This window comes from Parasteatoda tepidariorum, chromosome 10 (assembly GCF_982258835.1).
Source record: "Parasteatoda tepidariorum strain Cologne lab strain chromosome 10, Ptep-v5.0, whole genome shotgun sequence".
Lineage (NCBI taxonomy): Eukaryota > Metazoa > Arthropoda > Arachnida > Araneae > Theridiidae > Parasteatoda > Parasteatoda tepidariorum.
The window spans coordinates 56714564-56742005 of record NC_141764.1 but is presented as its reverse complement, the minus strand read 5'-3'; the positions used below and the strand labels follow the sequence as shown (position 1 = coordinate 56742005).

The following is a 27442-nucleotide window of genomic DNA, read 5'->3' as shown; positions in this document are numbered from 1 at the left end:
TACAGTTTTCGTATTTTTCGGAGAAATGGAAGTATATTAACTTAAATCTGGTATAAAAAAGCACTTTTTTTTTATTAGAATACTTTGGCATTTACCAGCTTTTCCTGATTGATTGAGAATGATATTTTTTTAAAATTAAGTTTATTTATCTGACTTAACTATTATTTAAATACGACGTATGCTTGAAATGGTCAATAATAGTTAGTCTTGTTTGTAATTGGTATGAGAATATTTAGTTGATATTTTGTTCTGGTTGCAAGCAAAATGGGACTTCTGAATTTATGACACAAGTAATATAGCTTATTAACTTTTAAATTTGTTATTGTAATTAATTGTGAAAGTGTAGTATTAAATTATCTATTCTGAAATAATCTATGAGAGGAATTTTTGCTATGAGATAGTGTGATACATGGTACACCATCGTATTTATAACATGGTCAATAATGGTTAACATTGTTGGTTATTAATCTGGGGATATTTGGATGATCTGAATACGTTGTACGTAGGAAACAAACACGTCAAGTAAAATTCAGACCGGGTATACTACTGTATTGAATGAAAAAAAAAACTCATAAAAATTAGAACAACCATAAATCCACATTAATTATCAGAATAAGGAGCAAGATAGTCGCAAAAATTTTGTGGATTATGGTAAGATAGTCACAAGAAATTATGTTACGTAATTTTTAGTTTGTCGTAGCTCAGGGAAAGCTGAATATTTTAAATGGATATCTTTTTGCAAGTAAATGTTCAAAATTTGTTTTATTAAAAATTGAGATATTTTTCTTTAATATGAAATAATTATTTTTGATGTACAATTTTATTTATTTACAGAATTAGGAAAATGAAATACTATTTCAACAGTTGAAGTATGCTTATTAATGAAAGTGACAGTAATGAAAATGTATCTCAATACAAAATTAAAATTTACTCTCCAAGAAAAAAAACTGTGAAATTCGCAAAAACTTCCGCTATTTATCATAAATCCTTTTATTAATTTTTATTACTCATCGTAGAAATGCCCAAAAATGACCTTTATGTTAGATATTTTCTTTTGAAGTCGGCTCTGACCAAAAAATTTTTATTGACTTTTTAGATCTAAAAATTTGCATGCACCGGCTTTGAAGAAAATAGAACCAAACTAAAAGTGGAGAAAGCTCAATTTTTTTTCTTTCAAAATTTCAAAATAAAGGAAAACCTAACACAACTTTTTCATTTAGTATAAGCCGGCCTTTCCCAAAATTAGAAGAAAATACTCTAGCTTTAAGAAACGAACATTAAATTGGTAAGGTTTTCAAGATAAATTTTGAAAAAAAAATTTCGAAGAATTTATTTTAATTATTTAAAATTAATTTATTGTCTTATGAATTTACGAAAATTTCGAAAAGAATGTACCTGTTTGTATATTACATTGTCTTTTTAATTCTTATAATTAAAATAAATTCAATTTAAATCAGATAATGAGTCCTTCTATTCATTTTCAAAAAATATCACCAGAAAATATTACCATTATAAAAGCAGTAAACTAACAGAGATGATTAAGCAGAGAAACTCACTTCGTATAACGATGGAAAACGTTCTTATGGCAGGTATACCTTGATTATATAAAACTTCACAACTGTAGATACCATCATCTGTACCGGGCTGCATTTCTGATATTTTTAAAGTTCCATTTGGAAACACTTGTTGTCTTTGGTTCACAGGCAATAGTCTGCCTTCTAATAACAAAAGAAAAATTCTGTTCAAATTGATCCAATATTGTCATATATAGTATACATAAATATATCTTTTTGAAGTCTAAAAAATTAAATTCGGATCCTTTCTATTGCAATTTTAATACGCAATAAAAAAACAAAAATTTGCTTTCTACATTTAGATTTTCTTTCATTAGAAGTTTAATATTATTCATAAAATGTTTATGCTTCCTGCATGGAAATGAAAAAGTTTTTTTTTGTCCTAATAAACAATCAGCGTTTTCATGCTATTAATATTGATTCAAATGAAATAATATATAATAATGCTTGATCCATCCTGCACTGGTTTTGGAAAATATCATAAAATGAAATCTATTCATAAATAAAGTAAATAAATAAAAAAAAACTAATATTTTAAATTGCAAACTTGGTAAATTAAAAATAGAGTAGATAAATTCCATTTAAATAAAAATTTAAAAACAAAATAATGTATTTTACATAAAGTTTCAGCAACACAGCCAGAATTTGTTATATTCTCAGTTTCCCCTTAAAATTGCACTTTAAATTGAAAACAATTAGGTTTTATAAAATAGAATTCTCATGCAAGAATAAACTTTGTCGACCTAAGCAACACTCCTTTAAATTAGATCTTATTTGCCTAATTAATTCGACTTATGTGCTTAAATGGATCTCTTATGGAACCTATAATTAATCTTCCATTTACAACACTAGATTAATTTCGAATTAAGCTTTCTAATACACTCTTCCAGGAAGCATGAATCAATTCTCCTTTACAAGTAAATTTTGTGTACAATGATTTCACACTAATTTTACACTCTTTTCAGTGTATGAACAAAATTTCAGTAAATTAGAAAACTAAATTTCACTTTTAAATACTTAAAGAGTAAAAATATTTAAATAAATAAAATTCAACACTTTTTATAAATGAAACTGGTGATGTTTATTAATTCTTGTACAATTGAGACAGAATTGCTGCACAATATATATGCTGCATCGATTATTCATAATTATAATTAATACTTGCTTACCCTTCTTCCAGATGATACTATCAAATGGGTAACCTCCAAATGGACAGAGTACTGAAAATTCTTCTCCCGAGAGAGCACTTAAATTATTGAGAGGTCGGATGAAGAGGCTACCAAAAACATTTAGTCTTCTAGAATGGACTGTCCTACCGGCATCATTAAGAGCTTCACAGGAGTAGAGGCCGCTGTCAGTTATGTCTAGAGAAGTAATGTTGACATAGCTAAAAACCTCTCCATGGTTGCTTAAGTAAGTGCTGACCAAAACTCCAGGACGAGTAGAAAGAGGCCATATATTGTCCATGGACCATTTAACTTGAGGAACTGGATTACCCGTTGCGACACACATCAAGGACACAAAACTACCAGATCGAACTATTTTCTCGGGGAATGTCATTTTGAATTTAGGTGCAACATCTAAACAGGAAAACGCATATGTATACTAGAGGCATATATTTCCAATAAATACTTTTATAAAATAAATGAAGATTTCTCAGTGTATCTTACAGTGATCATTCAAAAATTGTATAATCAACTGACATACCTATGCTTAACAATTTCTATGCATATTAAGGTAATATAATAAACGTTCCTATGCTACAAGTACATTTAAAATAAATTTGTATTTTTATGCGAAATTTTAAAAGCCTACTTTAAGACCTTAAAATTGTAGAAAAAATATTTTTCAATTTTTAAAAGCACTTAATTATTCACTCAGATACTTTGAATCTTATAATTATGGTCAAAAAATCAATATGAGGTACTCCTTATCTACATAAAAATTTTTTTACTTTAAACATATTCTTCAGTGTATAAACACAGAATAGATACTGAAAAAAACTTTTCAAGTACGTTGTATGTTTGTTATGCTTCTTTACATTGATTTATTTTCATTTATATTATGTGATGGTTAATCTAAATAATTAGTAGATTTTTTATTAAACTTGTAATTGAAATGTTTAAAATTAATGACATAACTTCTGATACAGTTGTTTTTAAATAAAAATGAGATTAGTAAAGTATGTAAGCAGGATGTGTAGAAGATGCTGACATTAATACTTAATTTTAGATTTCTCGCCTTAAAAGACATTCTAAAACCCGAGACATTTTAGATCGGAAACTGTTATTTAGTGCCTTAATAAAGGTTATCACAATATGAAAATCATTATTAATGTCAATCAGAGCAAAAGATGCATAAAATCATCAAATGAAATTAGTTTCGACGAACACTATTTGAACAATGATATTGAACCGATTCTTGACGACGGAAATCTGTTCGTTAATTTGATTGATTTTTAAAATGATTCATAATATTTTAAAGACGCTTCTATTTTCCTTTTAACTCTTGATGCATTAAGTATACATTTTACAGGTATATTAAAAACAAAAACAAAAAAAGAAACAGAGTAGTTCAAAATTATTCAACCAGTTACAAACTCTGTTTATTTGAAGTATATGACGTTTAAGGACGGGTCGTATTAAAAATAGATATATTTATTAAGTTTATGGCAAATGTCACAAATGTGCACTGTATAGATTATTGGTCCATACATGGGTAGTTGTATGGACCGCTTACACATTCCATTAGGAAATCAGTTCCCTTCAACCATTCAGCCACAGGTTTCTACCAAATTTTGCCCCAGCAACAGCAATGTGTTCCTACAATGTTGTTGGCACTGGATCTGCATAATCTTTGCTTTTCCATCTGGCATAGTTGGGTACATAGATTGTTTCATTTACAAGTTTATGTTCCTGTAGTCCCAACAGCAATGCAAGAGCACACCACAACTGATGTAATGAAAATTGATAGAAACATGATATTGAATTTATGGACGGATAGTTTCCAATTGTGAAGAGTGACTGATGACCAAGGGTACTTGCATTGAATATTTGCAGAATGTACCAAGAGCATGGTAAATATACGTGTCCTTCATTTTATCACCCGTCTTTCCACGTCATACTTGAAAAGAAACAGTACTATGAAACGGAGTGACTCATTTAAGCTAACTACGTACACTGTGAAAGAAATTCCCATCAAATTAGAGTAAAAAGTACCGTAAAATTATTTTCTTACCGGTACATGTTATGAAACAACGAAACTGATATACCGTAATTTCTACAAGAATAACTTCCGTAAAATCACTTAATGACTCTAATTATTTAAATATTACTGTAAACCTTACGGTACTTACATAAAAAATGTACCCGAAAAGCGTTACTTTATACAGTAATTTCTTCTGCCTATTTTTACAGTGTCGGCTTTATTAAGGATTAACCAAAGCTACGTCTCGACCTTATCATATACATTTTTATTTAACCAATATTCTGCTTTTCATACTTATCCTTTAAATTGACATACATTCCTTACGTTGATATTTACCTCCAATAATCAGCTGAGCGCTTGCTTGATTTCCAAACACGTCTCTAGTGGCAAAACATTGATACATCCCAGCATCTTGTCTCACTGCTCTAGTGAGATGGAGTATAGTTGGAGTTGGGTAGGAAATTCGAATATTCGAAGAGACGAATTTCATATCTTTTTTCCATATCACTGAGTCCACTGGTCCTCCTATTATTGAGCAGTTAAAAGTTGCATTTTTACCGATGTCAGTTCTTGCAATTTTTGGAAAAATTGTTGCTGTTATATCTTCTGCAAATACATTAATGAAAAATTAATTAAAAAATTTATTTGTTTAATGAAAGGGCATTCATTGACCAATACGTGCGTAATATAATGAACTATACATAGAATCTTATTTATGGCCTGAAAAAACCTATCCACAGTAAATAATTCCTGTAAAAATTACTGTATAACGTTTTACTGTAAAACGGATTTTGAGGTAAACTGTATTCTATTGAGGATGCACTCAAACGTCCGGTACTTTACACTGTAATTTCCTTCAGAATCTTTAAGAGAGTACGGTAAAAAGCATTATTTTACGCACGTACACATTCAAGCACTTGTATTAAAATAAAAACTGGATAACTGCATTTTAAATGTTTATTTTTCTTAAAAATTCCATTGTTAAATTTGTGCATGAGAATAGTATTTGTTCAAAAGAAAAGTGCAAATCGTTATGTTAGAGATCAAACAACCCTCATAGTGGTTTTGGTCAAAGTCGTTCTCTGAAATTAAGTTCAATTATTTGACGCACATTGGTTTGTTGGTTACGAAAGCTGGGCTTTTAAGGTTTTACCACACAATTCTGACATTATTCGCAATTGTTTTTCATTTGCGGATGATGGATCGCGCGTAATCTCCCCTTAATTCTGTTGATCAAAATTATTCAATCTTTAGACAATATAATACTCTATAAGTTCAGTGAATGAATGCGTGCCTTCTTTTCATAATTTTTTTTTCACATTGATGAACTCACAAGTAAACTCTTTACAAAATCTACTTCTCTTTTGCTCTGCAGACATAAGTATGGTGTTTATTGTATTAATCATGATGATATAGTTATTTTCTTTGGTAAATAAATCAATATTTTGTGAAACTGACGTTTTATCAGACAGGTTATTTAAAAAAAATCTTGATTAGATCAGTTTCAGAAAAATTAATTATCAAAAAAACTTAAATATTAAAAAATTTGTGGAAAGTTGATCAAAATGTTTCTTGAGTCATATTTTTTAACCTAACTCATCAGACACATTAATCAAGCAGTGCTTTCTTATTCTTACTTTATTCTTTCATTAGTGTTTTCTATTTCTTATTTTATTCTTATCACATCGTTGAATACACATGTAAGCTGTTTATAATATCTGCTTCTCTTTTTCCCTGCAAACCTAAGTATGGTGTTTAAAGTGTTATCCACTGTAATATTTTACTTTGTTTGAGTCTAAATCAAGTTTTTGCCGAAACTGATATTACCAGTCATAAAAAAAAATGATTAGACCAATTTCAAGAAAGTCGATCATAACCAAAACTTGATTATCAAAAATTAGAACTCCTTTCAACTAACAGTTTTATTTATTATTAACTATTCTTTATTAAATTAGCAATGATTATTTATTTCATTCATGTGAAATTTTACCACGTTACATGCTATTTATATTTATCAAACACAATTTCTATAATTATAAATTTATTATAGTTAAATGTTTTTTTTTTCATTTTCATTCCACTTAAAATAAAACTGACATATTTCTAAACCAAACAATATTTTAATACATCAAAACTTAGCATATAAAGTCTTACCTACCGAAAACAACATCGAACCTAACATTACTTTTTTGTGGTTTTACTTTTTATCAGAAATGAAGTAGAACATTGATCATTTTAAGTATAAAAAATGGGAAACAGTAAGCTCGTATTTCCTGAAGGAATTTGTCTCCTCTTCGAGTAAGAAAGAGTTCTGCATCCTAAGGCCATTTCATAATGAGAACGTCAAATTGGCTGACAGGAAAAAAAAGCCTTTCTTTTGCGTAGCTTATTGCTAGTAGGAAGTTTACCAGTAAGCTGTCGAGAAAAATAAGGATTTGGAAGGGCTTTTGACTTTGCAATTTTTTACAATTCAGCGTCATTTTTTTTTTAATAATACTTATGTAGAATCCACTGATTTTACTTTTCTTAGAGCAAATGAATGGATAATTAGAAAAGACAATAAGAAAAAAATGCTTCATTTAATTATTTTCCAGCCATTTTTTTTTAAAATTTATGTCGTTTTTTTCTCTTTATATTTGTAGAATTAGTATGCAAGTACGTGAAGTGATTCTTTTCCTTCCTTTTAAAAATAAAAAAGAGATTAAGATTATTAAGATTCATTTTGAAATTTCGAAATAAAAGAATAATTTTTGCATTTATTAGACGCTTTTTTAAACTATCATCTTAAAACTAAAAAACGCACAAGGCATATTTGATTAAAGCTTTAAATATTGACTCAAATGATTCTTTCCCTGAAACAATAATCTTAGTTTTTTTTATTTTTTATATTTGAATTTGGAACTTAGAAAAAGTTGATTAGCTTGCCAATAAAATAAATTAATTAGAATTAATCAATATCGAAATCGATTGATATGTCATAAAAAAACAAAGCTGCAATAATACCGAACAACTTAATTTTAAGTTTTAATCAGTAATTGTTTTTTTTTGACAGCTTCAGGCAAACGTATAAATTTAACGTTTAAGAAAAAATATCGAGATTACCAAAAGAACGAGATAAACGTTATTGTTTATATTTGCGAAAATATTTCCTTGTAATATGCTTATTCTCATTAGAAGCGATTTTGTTGAAATTAAATACCAGTGAGAAATCAAAAGCCAGTGAGAAGGCAAAAGAAAGATAAACTTAACAGAAATAAAGCTGATCTTCTATAGAGTCAACTTTCGAACAAAAATGACATAAATCAATAAAAATATACTTATTAATTTTTATCAAGTTCTTAAAACATTAACAAATATTTGTAAATATTTGCTGGAGATCATCTAGTTGTACAATGGATGTGAACACATTATTTCTTTATTTACGAAAACATTATGATGCCAAACAAATAGGTTAAAATTGCATATTTTTTTAAATTAAGCATTATAAAAGTCCTTCTATACATAGCTGATTATTTATCTCCGTATAATTATAGCCAAAAGTGGAAGAAACCTACAATGAGAACAAGGAGTTGCATAGAAAATGATTTCAATTATTTGAAAATCAGAAGTGGAAATCAGCCTGTTTATTCCATGGGAAATATCACATTTTTTCATGATTCTGTATGATTAAACTAATGTATTGGGATTTTCTGCCTAATTAAACTAAATGCATATTATTTAAAAATAACCCTAATAAAAATTATTTCATAAATACTTAAGTATTTTTCTTCTTACGATTATACCCATTATACGATTATATCATATTCTTTAACTAACCAGAATAAAAATCATTTATTGAGTACATAGGTAATTTTCCACCATACGACTAAACAATTTTTTTAATACACATTATAAAAATACTTTTATGCACAACTTAGCATTCACTTTCTTATTATTCTACCCACTAGTGGAAAGAAGCAGGGAGTATAAACAGACAGAAGTATCAAAACTAGAAAGCATTGCCGTAGTTACTAAATCCTTACCAGAAATCAGCCTTCTTATACAACGAAAAGGACCACAATTTTTCGGTATTAAAAAAGATCCTACATCATAAGTTATGATTGTATCTTCGCTTAAGTAAGATAAGTCAAAACAATCTACAGAATGGCTAAAAGATGGGAAAAAACAATAAACTACTGTCAGGAAAAAAAAAGAAAGATTCGGCCTATCAGAAGACTCTTCGTAGGAAATAAACTGTCTTCAAAGTCAAGGATGTCTTATCAGAAAAAGACCTTGAGTCACGGGTAGTTTTTTGTTGATTCTTTCGTAGAAGAACTCTAGAATTCTGTTTGTCTTTTTGAAGAGGAAAAAGAAGTATATTGGAAAAGACCTGGCGAAACTTAGTTTCTCATTTAACACGATTTTACAATTTCAGTGATTGTCTTTGCAAGAAGATCCAACTTTTTTTTTCGTACTTTTAAAAGCTAAACATTCGTGAACGTAATGACAAATGCTGGAAATGAAGTTAAATAGAAATAAGTAGAGCATGCTGCTGATATCTTGAGGCAAAAATTAAAATTTCTTAATAAAAATATTTAATATATATATATATATATATATATATATATATATATATATATATATATATATATATATATATATATATATATATATATATATATATATATATATATATATATATATATATATATATATATATATATATATATATATATATATATATATATATATATATATATATATATATATAATATATATATATATATATATATATATATATATATATATATATATATATATATATATATATATATATATATATATATATATATATATATATATATATATATATATATATATATATATATATATATATATATATATATATATATATATATATATATATATATATAACAACCAAGACTGCTCCAAAAAGAAAAAAAGAAACGTAACCAGCAGCAAACCAGACTAAGACTATATACTATGAAAGTCTATATACTATAATCCTGAAAATAAAAGTGGAAGTACATGAACTATCAGATGGAAAACAGAATGTTTTGGAAGAATTTAGAAAGAAACAGGTTCGATATAGTCTTCGTTAATGTATTTTGGATTCCTTCTATTATAGTAATTCTTTCGGCTATCTTATCAGATAATAACTTATTTTGTTTCATTTTATCTTAAGAAACTTTTTTCAAATTTATATGCTGACGTAGTGTGACGTATAAGTCACCCAAATAACATGTATCTTAAATAAAATTGTTTTCAAATCAAGCAAATGTTTTATTTTATTCTTTTCATAAAACAAGTAGTGACTAACAGAAGAAAACATTCATTAAGTTTTTTTTCTTCTTTTTATTTAAAAAAAAACATATTTTATTAGAAGCCCTTGTTGCGTCACGGCTTGAAAAAAGTCATGTGATAATAAGTTAAAAACAAAACTAAATAAAACAAAAAATAATCACCAGTAGAAACAAGAAAAGAGAGTTAGTAAGTGAACCCAATGAAGTAGCTAATATGGGGAAGGACGACTTTCAAGATCTTACATGAAGTTAGAAATGATACTGTCGACTTTCGGATTAACCAAGTGGATTCAGTCACTATTCGAGAAGCGGTAAATCCTCCCCCCTTCCCCAATGAAGTGAAGCTTGCTATTAAAAAACTAAACCAGAAGATTTAAAAATAACTTGTAGGGGAGAGTGGGGTCAATTGTAACAGGCTTCGATTGCAACAGAACAAAAATTTCGAGTGTCGGGTTCTAGATTTGGTTCCTGGGTGGCGCACAAGGTGTATTTAATAAAGCTACATGTACACTCCTGCTGGCAACCATTTTTATGTACTTTTGAAAGAGTTACATCACAAAAGATATTTTCACGATACGTAAGTACTTTTTTTGGTATTAGAATACTATATTGTAACAAAGTAATTTTGTTTAAACAAATAAAAATTATTAATCAAATATGTAAGTGGACACCTTAATTAACATTTCAAAAAGAAAAAGATTAGTTTTGTTGATTAACTAGCATTGTTTTTTACAAATGAAGCTGAAATGGCGTCTTGGGGACGAATGTAGCAATAAGTAAAGGGGCGATTGTAACAGCTGAAAATAAATAATCTTATGCTTACAAACCTTTACTTAACTCTTTAAGAACCACAAATAGTTTCTTACACCATATATATTATGTTGCATGTGTATTATTTTATTTGTCACCCTTCACAGCATAAATTAAAATTTTTAACCCCTTAAAGTTAAAAGTTTAACCCTTTAGGTCTCTGCTCATTATTATTTTTACTCCTAAAATATCACTACTATTTTGATCAATAAAAAAATAAATCACAACTATGATAATATGTATAATCAACTATGTTTTAGCTGAAATATATGAACTGTTACAATTAACTCCGTAAGTGGGGACAATTGTAGCAAGTGCACGACTGTCAAAAATTGTTAATAACTAATATAATAATATTTAAAATAAGGTATTTTTTTTCTAGTAAAGGATAGTCTACTCTACTCGTCTGTCAATTAATACTAATAATATATTGGATTTTTTGTTAGTTAAAAATAGTTAAGTAAAAAATGTTACATTTGACCCAACTCTCCCCTACTAACTATTAATAACTAGTAAGATTTAAAATTAACTTAAAAATGACTAGTTTTTAAAAATAAGGTTTTAAAGTTTGTTTTCTAGACACTGATACGTAGTATAAATATCGAAAATGAATATGATACAAAATGATACACTTCCATAAATCGAAATCCAATTCCTTTTTAAAAATATTTTTTTAGTATTAAAATACTCTTGATATGTCTTGGTATAAAATAGTTTAAAGTAAATTACATCTATTTTAGTACCATATTGAATAATTACTATTTTGATAAAAACCTTTTTATTAAACTAGAAGTGTATAACTTAGTGTATAAAACTACCTACCTTCAACTATTAATACAGTTTCCATTTTATCTTCACCCATCGTATTGCTTACATAGCACACATATTTTCCAGCATGGGAAGATTTTATTTTTTCAAAAATAAGAATTCCATTTTCCTGTCTTACGAGAGGTCCTAGTCCAGTCAATGTAAGTTCATCACCAAATTGCTTTCTCCATCTGTGATTCGGGACCGGATGTCCTTGAGAAATGCATGGTAAAGTAACTCTTTGTCCTACTCTTGATGAAACTCTATTGAATCTTCTTATTATCCTAGGGGCTTCATTATGGTGAGGTTCTGAAATTTTTTTTTATAAAGTATAATTCAGTTTTTACAGATGTAACAAAAAATGAAGTGTAGACATGGCTAAAAAACATTTAATTTAAATGCATATTTATAACTCGAAATTTATAAATTTTTATATTATATATTATTATAAATTTATAACTCGTAAATAGAAAATCAAAAATATTGATTTTGGAAATTTGTACCGTTGAAGTACCGTCACAAATTCTCCAAACATTATGATTTTTTGACAAAATTTAACTATCATTGATTAATTCAAGTTATGATTTCAACAAAGTAATAAAAAATACTGTTCAATATTTACAGATGCAGCAAAAACTGTGCGGCATGGTTGAGAGGCGCCGATATATTCATATTTGCCTCACACACGAAAATTATTAAAACCAAATATTTTTCTACGCCTTCCTCAGATAAATCTTAAACTTTTTTAATGATGTTGGAGATCAATAGAGAGTTTGATTACAGGGAGAGAGTCAATACAGAGATTGAAAATTAAAAATATTGACCTTTACACTTGACGAGGTAAAAAGTTTAAGTAATGCTTTAAAATTATGACATTTGAAAATTTAATAGACATTGATTAATTCACAATTAAATTGCAATGAAAAACAAATAAAATACTTAAATTACTTTGGTCAAAAATTAGAATTACTTCTTCAAATGAAATTTGATTTTTCACTTACCATTTTAAATATAAAAATTTTAATCTGAAACAATTAATTTACTTCACAATATATCCTCTTAAAATTAATATTTTTTCCTGTTCTAGAACATTTTTATACAGTTAAGCACTTCCGAAACATCTAGTTTCTCGTTAAGGGGAAGGTTAAGGTTCCACAATGTCAAGTCCAATGGCATATCCTGCGGCAATATGATCAAAATTGCACATTAGTTTTATCTTCCTCCCAAACAAACAGTTTACAATCTGAAGCTAGAGCTTAAGCTGTTTCCATGACCAATATTATTTTGATCCTTAACAATAATAGCTGCTCTGCTTCTTAACCCCTGTGCCACAAAATTATATTTCTGTTATAAAATCCTCATAAAAGTTAAAAAGGACATGTAAAAATAATTAAGGTGATGAAATTTTTTGGAATCTCGATACCATAAAGAAAAAAACAAAACAATATTTACTAAGTAAGTTCATTAATAAACAAATCCTGACTCTTTAACCTGCACACCAGATTTCGAAACTTTATTTCTTTCACATTCTACTAGTAATGTATACAAAAGAAAATTCTCATAATAAAGTCCTGTATTTTAAAATTATTACATTTCGCCCCTAGCAGAGAATTAACATAAAATATTTATTCTACAATAAATAAAAATGAATGCAAAAATTTGAATGAAACCTAAAAGATATTTACCTGTAACAATGACTCTTGCGTAATTTCGGCTAACATGTTTATCCTTTGTTATGGAGTTTTCAACTTGACAACGAAACTGATATGTATTATCATGTTCACTTGAATCCTTTATGTAAAGATCACCATTATCCAGCATTCCATACTTCCCTACAAAGATTATTTTGAAGTATTCAGATATTTGGATACAAAAATAGATAGAAACGTGTTATTTAAAAAAGAAAATTTTTAATCTGAATTGTAAAGAATGACACGAGATATTCGAACAATGATACTACTACTTTGTTTTACTTAGAAAAATTACAAGAAAATTTCAAACAAGACAGTGTTTCCTACAGTTTTCTACAAAAAATATATTAGTTAACTCGTGAGATTCTTAATTTATCTTATTTAGATTTTAATAACAATATGTTTCTCACATAAATTAAATTTAGTGTTATATGCTCGAGAATCCTTTTCATATAACTGTTCCAAAGTAGTTTTCTGTGGTGGCAATAGCGATTGCATTTGTCACATAGAAAATTCTCAAAACAATTTGAAGGCTTAGCCGTTGTTTTTTTTCCTTAATTTCTTTAGGTTCTGTATTTGGTGTAAATTGTTTTTTATGTTGCTTATGAATATTGCTTACCACTTATTATATTCGGTGTTATAATAAATCCATCCATTCGCTCCCATGATGCTACTTTGACATAATCACTCACGTAGCTCGGGACTGGACAGTGCAGAACAGCAATATTTCCTCTTAAAACAAACTCATCAAATAGTTGAATTTCATATACCTGCATAACAACTGAAAAAAAAGTAAATAAATAAAAACACTTTCTGAAAATTATGACAATCAAAAAATGCAAAATACGTGGGTTAAATCCCGAGTAAAATTATTTAAAATAAATATTCATTTGGTACCTTTATCAAAACAAAAATTATGTTTGTCACCAAATGCAAACACCTAAACGAAGCAGTTCAATAATTCCGGAAAAATACGTATCTTTTCACTTATAGTCTTTACGAAAAATTATTATTTACAGATTATACTTATGGTTTCTTTCAAAAAACTATTATATAAATTCTGAATATATGTTTTCGCAAGACGTTCTGATTTACACATATGATTCTATATTCATTAACTTACTTTGAATAAATCTCTATATATTTTAAATTATAAACAAAAATATTTAATTATAAAAACTAATTAACTTCTATAATAATTTAAATAAAAATTACAATAAATGATCTAACATAAAAGTTTCCTTAGACTCATATACTGAAAAAATTTGCGGTAAAAAATACCGGCATTCCGGTATTTTTTTTTATTTTAAAAGCCATTTTTAGAAAAGCACGGAAAAAAATATGATACGGAAAAAAAATATGATATACCTTAATTTTGTGCAATAATGACCATGGATCAGTCTAATTAAATAAATATTACTACTGAAATTACGGTATAATATTTTGCGATAAGAATGGATTTGGTAAATCGATTACAGCAAAATGTACCCAAAGTGCTTTTTCGTAATAAGATCCAGATTTTTTTTGCAGTATATGGCTCAAAATTCTGTACAAAAATGTTCCAATTGTAAGATATGTTTAAGTAATAAAAAGTGAAAAGTGATAAAGTTAGATTACAGTTGAAAGTATTTCAACATTGCTGCTATAAAGTCAATTGAGGTATGCTTGTGTTTAATTGTATGATTCCGATTAAATAATTAACTTTATTTTTTTAAAACTATAAGACTAGCTTGATTGCTACTAACAAGTTGTTAGATCATAGGTTTTAACTACAAAGGTAGAAATCATAAAATAAGTTCCATTAATGAAAAGAATACATCTTTAAGCAAATGTATGTATATACACCCAATCCCACTTAAAGGAATACCATTGGCTCCAGCCAATACTATTCAATTGAGAGGGTTGTTCGATTAAAAAGAGAGTGCATTATGCAATTTTAAGCGCTTAATTTTTACGAAATGTTACTTTTTAATGGTATTTAATGCATAGTATAGTGTTTTGTTTTATAAATAAACTCAATTTTATGATCAATTGACAATTATAATTTGAACTGTCTGTGTTAGTTTTGTAAAATACAAATGTTATTTAAAGTTAGGTAAAAATAAATCAGTGATGAGAAAAAATATAATGCAATTACTATAATATTATTTTGTTAATTCGAAAAAAAAACCGTATTTCAAGACTGTTTTTATACCCGTTTAATTTGTAAATTTATCAAAATTCGATTCTTTTTTTTTTTTTACTGAAACTTTTATAATTCCTTTCAAATACTTTATCCTTTACTTTTCTCCTCAAAGAAATTAGAGAAATTCCAAATTAATTTAATATTTCTGCTTGATATTTTTATAATTTATATATTCCAAAGCTTTATTATTCGATTATTTTAAATCGTTCTTCTTCACACTCATCTTGTATTCACTGGAGTAAGCAATGATAATTCTACTTTAGAGAAAGACACGCTGTAGGCTAGTGTGCTAGGTTTTTGAAACTTTTTCGTATCAAAACTAATAGCACATCAGAAGGGGACCGTAAGTCTTCACTGAGAACCAAATCACTCTGCACTTTCTAACATTCTAAATGATGGGTCAGTGAAGTAAGTCAAAGAGGGGTAAAATCCATTTCATTCACTCCAACGTATAACTGCTAGCAAGAGTTTAATTTTTAAACTATACTCCTAAGGCCTGTTCTTAGCAACAAATAAGCATTAAGTCTCTACTGAAGTGATAACCAATTGTATTCTCATTTTCTAAACTGAAAATGTCATGCTAGCTGATGAAACACTTCTTAAAAATAAACAGATTTTTTCAGTCCAGTGCCTCTTCTGTATGTAATAAAGTTAGGACTGGAAACAACAAATATTTACTTATACAAGGAAATTTAACTTTAGTTTCACATAAAATGATTTGGTTCCATTACATTTTATTCTTATAAGCGGGTTATTCGATTATCCGATATGCAATTAAGTGCAGACGACTGTACACATTTTTAAGATATGTGAGAAATGAAGTAAAGCCGCATCACTAATTTAAAACTCATATGTCTATTTGATTATTAATGAAGTTTAAATTAATGTAAAATGAAGAACTTAACATAATTAAACATATACAATCACAGATCAAACACATTAGGCCATGTTAATAAATCTTACATAGAAGTTAAATGTTATATTTATATACAATCTGAACATCTATTCAAAATAATAAATAGGAAGTTGACTTATTTGAGAAAAGTCTAAATCTAATCTTAAAAAAGTTCCGAATTCATTGTATATGGTATAAAATAAATCCGTTATAATTAAGGAGCTTATAAATATTAGAAAAACAAAATACATTTTCCCAATTTGCATTTTCTGCATGGAATTAGCTCTAAAACCAAATAATATTTTGCGATGCCATTTATTTAAAATATAATATTTTTAAATAAAAGTTTGACGGATTTCCAATTTTAAATGAGTTATTACAAAACCAGAAAAAAAAGTAAAAACTAAGTACATTTCGCAATATCAAGTACTTCCTGAATTAAAAGCAATTAAGGGAATAAAGGGATGAATCTCCGCAGGGAATACTCTTCCAGACTAGCTAATTTAGTCGTTGGAACTATATATTTATATTTCACTTTTAGAATTTACCCGTTGCCAAGCAATTATCTTCAATTTTTTACAATTTAAACGCAAAGCTGAAATAATTGGAAATGTTAAGTCTTACCTCAATACAATTCTTCTTTTTAAAGCAACGAGGAAGAAGGGATTAAGTATTTATTAGCCGTAGGCAGCATTTCCTCTTTGTATATTAGGAAAAGAAAGTCTGAGCAGTCTTAATGGACTCATTATTATTTGACATCAAAAGCTGTTTGGGATTGATGTCTTACCTCTGGGCAATTTTGTTCATTTCTCTTCCTCAGTATCCCAAAAAATAAATCCGGAAATACTTTTTCCGGAACAAATTTTGATCCTAAGTCGTATACTATTTTTTCTGTGTTTTACTAAGATTTGACTTTTTTCTTACGTTATTCAAATTAATCTTAAAATCGTTTTTTTTCCTTCTTTTTTTTGAATGCCTTGAGCTAAATTGTTTACATAAAACAAAATTACACATTATTAGCTCAGTGCAAAAAAATATCTTTATTTTTTTTTTAGTTCTAATTCTGCGTTTTACTATTACTTTAATGCAAGTTGAAATGAATTCTCCAAAACTTTTATAACATGTAAAATAATAATTTAACAAAAGTCAGCAAATCTGTTTTATTCTTTTGTGTAGATCATAACCCTTGAAGGCTTATTAACCTATTTATAGATTCATTTACTTCAAAAATTAAATATTTGTTTCTCCAGTTTTTATATATTGATTTTTTGCATATTGACAGCATTTCTTCTTTGTATACTAGAAAGAGAAAGTATGAGTTGTATTAATGGACTCATTATTATTTCATATCAAAAGCTGTCAGGGAAAGATGCTTTACATCTAGGCAATTTTGTTCATTTATCTTCCTCAGTGTCCCAAAAAATAAATCTTAAAATACTTTTTCCTGAAAAAATTTTGAACCTAAGTCGTATACTATTTTTTCTGTGTTTAAATAAGATTTGAAATTTTTAATTGTGTTTAAATTAATCTTAAAATCATTTTTTTTTATTTTGCATGCCTCAAGCTAAACTATTTATCTAAGACTAAAATAGACATTAGTGGGTTTAACCAACTTATTTATTTTTCATTCAATTAATTTTATTTTTTAATTTTTTTGTTTTTTTTTTTTGTTTTAAACTTGTGTTTTACTAAATCCTTAAGTGCAAGTTAGAATAAAATATTCTTCAAAGTTTTTATGACATATAAAATAATAATTTAATAGAAGCCAGTTGAAATATATTTTTCATATCTCTATAGATACAGATTTGTTTTATTCTTAGAAGTGTGAACTTGTGGTACCCAAATACCTTTCTTAAGCCGATTTTGATGAAAATACCAATTTTTTGTTTTTATTTAAAATTAAATTATGGATTTTTCTCTTTCAAATAACAGTTTGAGTTTTGTTTTAAAGTTCAATAAATTAGAAGTAATGGCGACTAAAGAAAACATTAAAATAATTCATTGCATTTTTTTATTCTTTTTTGCAAAATAAAAACCGACATGTGTTGTGAAATATTTCAATATTTATTATATGTGTAATACTTATATATTTTCTAAGCTGAATTTTCATAAGTATTATAAAGCAAAAATAATAAATTTTAACAAAGTTATTTGATCGAGTTTTGGTCCTTTTTTTTCCAATTATCCTTCGTTATATTCTTTTTTTTCTTCCTCATACTTTTTATATTCATATCATGTTATAGTGTATAAATTGATATAAATTGCATATAAATTGATATAAATTGCATATAAATTGATATAAATTGCATATAAATTGATATAAAAAAAATTTCAGAACTAAAAATTTCAAAATTTTGTCTCTAAAGGAAATGGGGCACCTTAACTAAAATTTTTACAGCCTGCACGTTGTCGCAGTTATTATTTACTTTTTCACTGTTATGTTTTATTTATTTATTCATTTTTTGTTCTTTTTTTATAAAAATGTCTATTTCCATGCGCATTAGAAGAAAATTATGGCTTACTTGCAAGAAACACTTCGTTCAAAAATCACGCATTTTTAGTAATATAATCACACTTATTATTTCAAACAATTGTTAATTTACTAATGTATATATTTTTTCGATAAAAATTACCGTTCTGTTCTTAATTACGTATTTAGTTTACTTCAACGCCGAGAAAAAAAAGGGGGCGGGGTAACTAAACGCCAATATTTTTTGCTGTTTACTATTTTTAACACTTGTTTTAAAGAGAATGAAATTAAATTGCCCAACAAACGTTTCTTTATATTAGAGAAAGCATCTTTTTATTACAGCTCTTATTAATATTTTTGATATTGATTTTTTTTCTCTTTTAAACATTTTCAATTTTTTATTTATAGTTATTTGTTGCCCTTTTGATGACTTTACGTTATTAGATGAATCAGAACTTGCTTTTAAAAGCTTATGCTATCAAAATAAATATTAACTATTTTCAGCATAATTTCACAGAATGGTATTGCTCATGGTCAACTGAGACTTTTGGTCAACTTATGCCTTTCGATGGGAAATAAAGAAACATATTTCCACTTTACTACATTTGGTATCTTAGTACGAATTTATTTAATTACTATAAAAAATCTCAATTAACATAATACCAGTAAAACCTATTACCAAAATTAGTTAAGCATCATCATAATCAATAATTATAAATATGGAAATTTTTTAAGGTTCTCTTATACGAATAAGTATATTTTCTCCATTAACGTTGCTTAACAAAACTTTATTTTATTTAAAATTATACCCATTATCCAGCATTTATTAAGCATTATTGTTGTCAATTACAATAAGGCGATATTTTAACCGTTTCTTCATCAATTTAGTTTTTTAATAAATTTTGTTTTCTTTGTTTCTTTTGTTTATTTTATTTCTTTTTGTACAAATTACTAATGATAGTTAATGGTAACTATCGAAAATTATTTGTGGTGATATTTTTATTTCTATAATCGTGTCTGGAGAAATAATATCGATACTTATTTCGAATGCCATAAAAATCACCTAACTGTTATCGAAGTTAGTGATACTGACCTAAATGCTGTATTGAGTATTACAAGTATTGCTGTAATAAATGCTGCTACGGCATTGAGCATCTATCATACAGATACAGGCGTCAAATATAGATACGAGGGTTGCTATTTATATTTCTGGCCTCGGCAACAATAAGTGTTGCTAGGCGACCGCAGACGACTTTAATCGAAAGTTTGATATTTTTAAACATAAATTCAGCAGACGATTTACCATTATAGCTTCATTTGTGTTGTTGACAGTAAATTGAAAAGTTCTTCTCTTTCAAAAAATGGAATTGAATCGTGAACATTTTCGTGCCATTATTTTTCATAACTTTCGACGTGGATCGTCAAGACAAGAGTGCTTCGATGAACTTAATTCTTTATTCAGCGATAAAGCGCCATCCTACAGCACTGTAAAAAATTGGTATAACGAATTTAATCGTGGTTGATGTTCGATCCAGACGAATCCCGTACAGGTCGTCCAAAATCCGTTGTTGTGCCAGAAGAGATCGATGCTGTGCGTGAACTAATAAAGCAAGATCGTCATGTGACATACCGTGAGATAGAGGCGTCTTTGGACATTAGTATGACTAGCATCAATAAAATATTGTATGAACATTTGAGCGTGAAAAAAATTTGTTCGCGTTGGATCCCGCATAATCTGACAAACGCTCAAAAAAAGACTCGTGTCGATTGGTGCAAGGAAATGTTGGAAAAATGCGTTCAAGGTACATCAAAGGCTGTGTATAACATCTACACAGGTGACGAATCATGGATCTATGCATATGAGCCAGAAACAAAACAGCAATCAACTGTATGGGTCTTCCAAGACGAGGCAAAACCAACAAAAGTTGTTCGAGGAAGAAGCACATCGAAACAAATGATTGCCTGTTTCTTCGTCATTAACGGTCATGTGGCAACAGTGGCGTTAGAGCAACGCAGGACGGTCAATTCTGAATGGTACACGACCATTTGTTTGCCAGAAGTCATCGGAGAAATTCGAAAAAGGCAGAAGAACAGGCGAATCATTCTTCATCATGACAATGCGAGCTCTCACACATCGACTCAAACAAAGGCATTTCTGACGGAGCGAAAGATCGAACTGATGGGTCATCCACCACAGCCCTGATTTGGCATCCAATGACTTCTTATTCCCACACATCAAAAATAAATTACGTGGACAACGATTTTCGACCCCCGAAGAAGCGGTTGATGCATTCAAAACGTATGTTTTGGAGTTACCTCAATCGGGCTGGAAAAAGTGCTTTGAAAATTGGTTCAAACGCATGCAAAAGTATATTGATCATCATGGAGAATATTTTGAAAAACAATGAAACCGATTTCGATCCTGCATATTTGGTTTTTCATTATTAGGCCAGAAATATAAATAGCAACCCTCGTAGTAGGGAAATTATTCTTTTACCGCCGTTTGAAACGGATATGTGACCTCGCAACACCATACTACTTTTGACACCTAAAACCCAACTTGTATTATTATTTTTCTTTTATATTTATTATATTTTTCGGTTCTGCTCCTTTACTCTAAAATGTACCATTTTACAAGTTAGAATTTCAACTCATTATAAGAAAGAAAAACTTAGCAAAAAGTATTATTTAAATTGTGATATTCAGAATTTAACCAAAATTTTCCCATCGCTAAATATACATATAACTTCAATCTTATTTTAATAGCTGTTGTAGAGTTTCCATTATTTAATTTAATAAAGATCTAAAAGCGTAAGTATCAATATCAAAAGAGCGTGGCTTCGTATACCAAGTACTAATCGGGTAGTCCATCGCCATATGTATCGAAATTATTAATGTTGAACTTGTGTTAAACTAACATAAGAAACCAAAGATAAATAATTCATGAAAACGTGAGATAGAACTTAATTTTTAATTGGTTTTAATACTGCAGAAAACTTTTTTTAAAATTTCGAACACAGAAAGTACTAATGTGTAAAAAGAAATCAACTAGATCCCAATTTATAACACCCTGAGCAGTATTTTTGCTGAATTAAATTTTTAATTCTTATAAACTATTCAAAGCATCAAAATAAAATCTTTCGTCATTTTTTTCATTTATTTTTGCTTTACTTTTTTAAAGCATTTACTATAAGTCATTATTTTTTTTCGTGCTTAAATCATCCCAAACATTTTACTAGTTTGCTACTTCATGCTTTTTGTACTTGCGAGAATTAAATATTCAGCACTACCTCTTTTTATTTTTCACAACTATCACCAATTTCCATTTAAAACACGAAACAATACAAGAATATTGAATACGTTTCAAAGTCGTTCATAACTTTGAAAAATGAAAAGCATTATTTTCCGTATAAGAAAGGAAGAAGTTATGTCATTGTTTACGGCCGAAAAGTTTTAATAAACGCAAAGAAATGCTCTTGTAAAGTAAGTGGAAATTTATCATGAGAGTTGAAATAATAGGCCCATCCAGTTATAGTGAGGAGCACATTAATTGAAGAATACCGAAAAAGTGGACTGTTGGGTCGGTTATGCATCATTAATCCTTTTTGCCTCTGATGATATTGACCCCTACGGCTATTGTTCGTCATGAAGAAGAAAAGTTGAATCTCAATAGAAAACAATGGGAGGGTCTGTAATAAAACTCAGAAGAAGCAATTTTTCATTTTAGATGGAAATATTTATTGTCCTGGCTCAGAGTAAAACATTTTGTTACAGAACTCTTATGTATTGCATTAAAATATAAACAAAATAAATTAATTATATCATAATTTTTATATATATTTAACAATTGCTCCTGCGAAAATACTATAAATGATCTAAATTTGTGATTTATTTGGAGTTAAAAGAAAAATAATTATTGAAAAAACCATTATATTTAATAACCGTCGTTGAACAGCCGACCCAAATTTGGATTACGACTTCAAAATAATAACTGTGTAGCCTTATAATTTTGAACCCAATCCAGAAGACTAGGGAACTTCCTGTATCAAGCATTGGGAGAAATTTGCGTTCGTGGAGAACTTTTTGATGGAATTACTCCTAATTTGAGTTATATGGCGAGGAAAACCACGAAGTCTTCCCATGGGTAGTCTGGTAGCAAGGGGACTATCACTCATTATCTGTCTACCACTGAGGATATTTTGCGCCATCGCTGTGATCAGAACAAGCTGGATGCGGAATTCGTATCGACCTGCCATCGCTGGGATTCGAACCCGGTTCACCTCATTGGAAGGTGGTAAAAATATGGCCAGTAATTCAATAATGAGAGTTCAAAATATAATTATAATACTCAATAGAAATGTGTTTTGCTACTAAGCGCCAGCTATTAAAAATTAGTTCATTATCAGAGCGGGATTGCTTACCATGTATTAGGAAAGAATATTGTAAAGTATTTGCTTTATTAAATCAAACCTATTCATTTTCAACACAATGCTAAAAAATGTGTGAAGTCTTTTTTTTTAAATTTAAGATTGAAAGAATAGCAGAATAGAATGGTACTTTTGGCATTAAAGTGTTTAAGTCTTTGGAAACCTCGCTGGATGTTATTGAAATTATTGAATACTCGATAAAATGTAAATGGTAGGTTGATTTGTGGAACTCTAAAGATTGAAAGTTACGGTTAGGCCTCAGGGACCTGGTAAATTTTTGCAGTAGTATTTAGACTTTTTCTTTCTTTCTTTCTTTCTTTCCTTTTTTTGCAAAAAGGAAGAAAAAAAATATGATAGAGTTCAACTAAGCAACATTTTTAATTTTTTTACGCAACTTAAGTGTCATCGCTATGTATTGACTTTTTAAAATAATAAGTTTTTTTCAAAAGTTTTGCTAGGAACTTGTTTTGTCAACACTTTATACAATAACACTGTACAGAATGTCCAGTAAGGATCGCCCTTATTATGTATTTTCTGATAACGTATTAAATTAAAAAAAAAAAACACTAATGTTGGGAGTCGCAAATTCCTACTTGAGTCAGGAAAAAAAGCTCTGTCAAATTCTGAAAAATCACAAAACAGGTACTAGTATACTGACGTAATAAACACCAGAGCATGTTTAATAGAGCATAGGAACTGGAGAGTGCTTCTAATAATTGTCTTCTAACTTCTTTCATCAACATTTCTTCAAACACTTAGATCTTGCTGTTTATTACATCCTCCTTCCTGTACTGTAATTTTTCAGATTCCATTGATATTTCTGTTCTTGATTAAACATTAACTTGCGATCCCCATCACCTTTATATTTTGAGTTTTGATAAGGTTTCTAAAAGAGTACATGCTAAAAGATGTCCTTGCTGATCACTTTGTATGTAATAATAAGCAGTATTATGCCAAGAATAGAATATATATTCAACCACATTCCTTAACATAAATATCTAAGCGGAGTCACTGTGGCTCAAGGAAAAGCGCATTCGCCTCCCAATGAGGTTCGAATCCCAGCAGTGGCTGGCTGATGCGACTTGTGCTCCCAACTCACACCATCCGCATTGCTGACGTAAAATATCATCATAAGCAAACAGATAATTGGCTAGAATCCTCGTGCCACCATGCAAACCGTGGATGATTTTCTTTCTCCGTGTAACGTAAATCCAGATTAATTCCATCAAAAAGTCTCCCTGTTGACTAATTTGTCATGATTCCAGATCAGGGATTTTCTTTGTTTCCCTGGTTGTGTTCAAAATTACAAGGCTACAAATTTGAAAATAGATAACCATAAACTCAAAATTGGGCTGGCTGTTCAACGCTTTTTATAAAATAAAATAAATGCCTATGCAGTATTTAGGCACCTGAGGCGAAGTGGATTGCTTATTGGGTAGACTGGGCAACTGAATGAGATTGTGCTGAATGTCTCCACAATTAAGTTCAAAAAACTTATAGTCAGCAGTAAAGAGATTTAAAAGAATAAAACTTTTATGAGTGCTCTATAAATTTAAAAAAAATGGAAAAAAATGTAAACTTTGACAAGCATTATGGCTAATGTATCGGGATCATTAATTCCACTTATAATTTGAACTATTTATAAAAAAATTTAGTTTTGAGCAGTTTTGTAGGTAAACAACAGTGTGAATGTCCTGCAGTCATGAGTCAGTCGAACTCTTCTGTCTTTACCACCAGCTTCGCACGCAAATAATGAGTGTAACAATTTTTAATACTTTATTTGAATGAATTGTCATACTGCCTATCATAATAAAATGATTTTCATATTCATTGTAAAAAAATCGAAATAAATATCTCAGATTTATTTTGCTAGAAATATTTGCTGATACCAATTTAAGTGAAAGATGCAATATTTAAATAAAAATAAGAGCAATGGCAAAAATTTTCCATACACAAATTATCACAATGTAACTTGTAATTTATTAGGATAGCTTCTCAATAATAAACAAAAGAAATAAAATATTTCAAAAACAAATGTAAGAGAATTCAAAACATGCTGTATGAAGTATTTTTCCAGCGTCTAATTAGTTTAATAACTTTAATGCGTAATCTGTCATCGTCCATCTGAGACATTTAAAATAAATCAGTTGATTTTGATTATTGATTGATATACAGCAACCTATCAGAATAAGTGGAAATTTCTCCTTCCGCCCATTTTTTGTAAAAAATATATTGAAGGAAAAAAAAATATACGCCATAAACCATAATAAGCCACCAAACCAACCATACCTAATTTTCTAACACAAGAAGAAAAGTATTAAACATTCAAATATTAAAAATAAGTAAAGAATTGCATTAGAATAAGTAAAGAATCAGAAGAATTAAGAAGTAAAGAATAATCTTTTACTGATCTGATCATCTCATATACGCTAAATTCGTTAATTTTTGTAACCAATTGTTAAATAGCAACAAATAAGAATAAAAGGAGGTGACATCCTCCCTTTTTTCTCTCCTAGATTAATTTCAAAGTTACATATAAATAAATACTGATTTTTCAAAATTTTTTGAAAATTAATATATTTATTTCAATTTCGTAATGTATTAAAATATTATTGTCAAAACCATTGTAATTTTGTATTCATTGAAATTATTATTTTCTAATTTATTAATAATTTTGTTATTTATTAATAATTGTGTTATTTATTAAAATTTCGTATTTGTTAAAATTGAATGTTATTTATTAAAATTCGTAAAAAGGTATTTAATAAATTATTAAGTAAATACAAAATTAATAACATTCAATGTAATTTTTGAAATTTTTTAATTATTTATAATAAAAAAGTTGGAAAGGAATTTAAAGAATATCCGATGTCTTAGTAGTATCGATAACCAAAATATAAACTTATAAGAATGATAATGAGCAAAAAGAATGGGCAGAGTTCCACCTACTTTTTTCCTTTACCGCTTTCAAGGAGTATCATAAAACTTTTTCAACTACGCAACACATAATGCTTAAATTTAATTGGACTTCTTTTCTACTATCTCATTCAATCAGTACGCTTTTGCAAGCTTTTCTGACCATCCCTATTTGTGATTGACAAAAGTTGAAGAAGGGTGGTGTTTTAGATTATATTTAAGGAGGAGTTAATTGATTTGATAACTTGATAGGCTTAACAAATTTACATTTAATTGGGATTAATTTTTCTGATATTTTATTCAACAGATAATGTTTTAGTAGGCTAGTCTGATCATCCAATTCGTGGCTGACAAATGTTAGAAATGGGCGGAGTTTTACATTATATTTAAGGAGGAGTTAATTGCTTTGTGAGTTTGATAGGTTTAAAAAATGCACATTTAATTGAAATTATTTTTTTTTACTGTTTTATTCAGCGAATAATGTTTTAGAAGGTTTGTCTAACCATTTTAATTCACAAATCTTAAATATGAGTGGAGTTTTAGACTATATTTAGGGAGGAGTTAATTGTTTTGTGAACTTAGAGGTTTAAAAAAATGTACTTTTGGTTAATATTTTTATTTTTTAATGTTTTATTCAGTGAATAATGTTTTAGAAGGTTTGTCTAACCATTTTAATTCATGACTGACAAATCTTAGATATGAGTGGAGTTTTAGACTATATTTAGGGAGGAGTTAATTGTCTTGAAAACATGATAGGTTTAATGAATTTAAATTTCATCGAAACTTTCTTTTCTAATGTTTTATTTGACGGATATAAATTATACAAATTAAAACTTTTCGAACATAAATCGTACTTTGTTTCTATCATCGTTTATTCCACTATTTATTATTTCTAAGCTTTGCTGACTAACACAACTATAACCAATCATTCATTACCGTTTTTGATGTTTATCAAATAGTTATGTATTCACTGAAATTTAGAAAGAAAGGGCAACTATTTAATTTATAGAGCAACAGCCCTATATATATATAAACTAACTAATGGGTTCAGCCAATCTTTCGATTAACGACTCGAAAATGTTATGTACCCCCTGGCGACAGAATTTTGTATTATGAAATTAAAATTTTGAAAGAATAAATATCAGATTGAGGAATAA

At 28.2% G+C, this 27442-nt stretch overlaps 1 protein-coding gene across 2 annotated transcripts in view; it reads right to left on the bottom strand.

Annotated features, from left to right (window-relative positions):
• The window catches only part of LOC107439299 (cell adhesion molecule Dscam1), a 106880-nt gene that overhangs the window by 33517 nt on the left and 45921 nt on the right, over positions 1-27442 (bottom strand). For both annotated transcript variants that reach the window (XM_087153659.1, XM_087153658.1), the window contains exons 4-9: positions 14012-14173; positions 13387-13533; positions 11717-12010; positions 5118-5387; positions 2744-3154; positions 1557-1718 (exon numbers count right to left, since the gene is read on the bottom strand). In XM_087153659.1, coding sequence (XP_087009785.1) covers positions 1557-1718; positions 2744-3154; positions 5118-5387; positions 11717-12010; positions 13387-13533; positions 14012-14173 — 1446 coding nt within the window. The remainder of the gene's footprint in view (positions 1-1556; positions 1719-2743; positions 3155-5117; positions 5388-11716; positions 12011-13386; positions 13534-14011; positions 14174-27442) is intronic.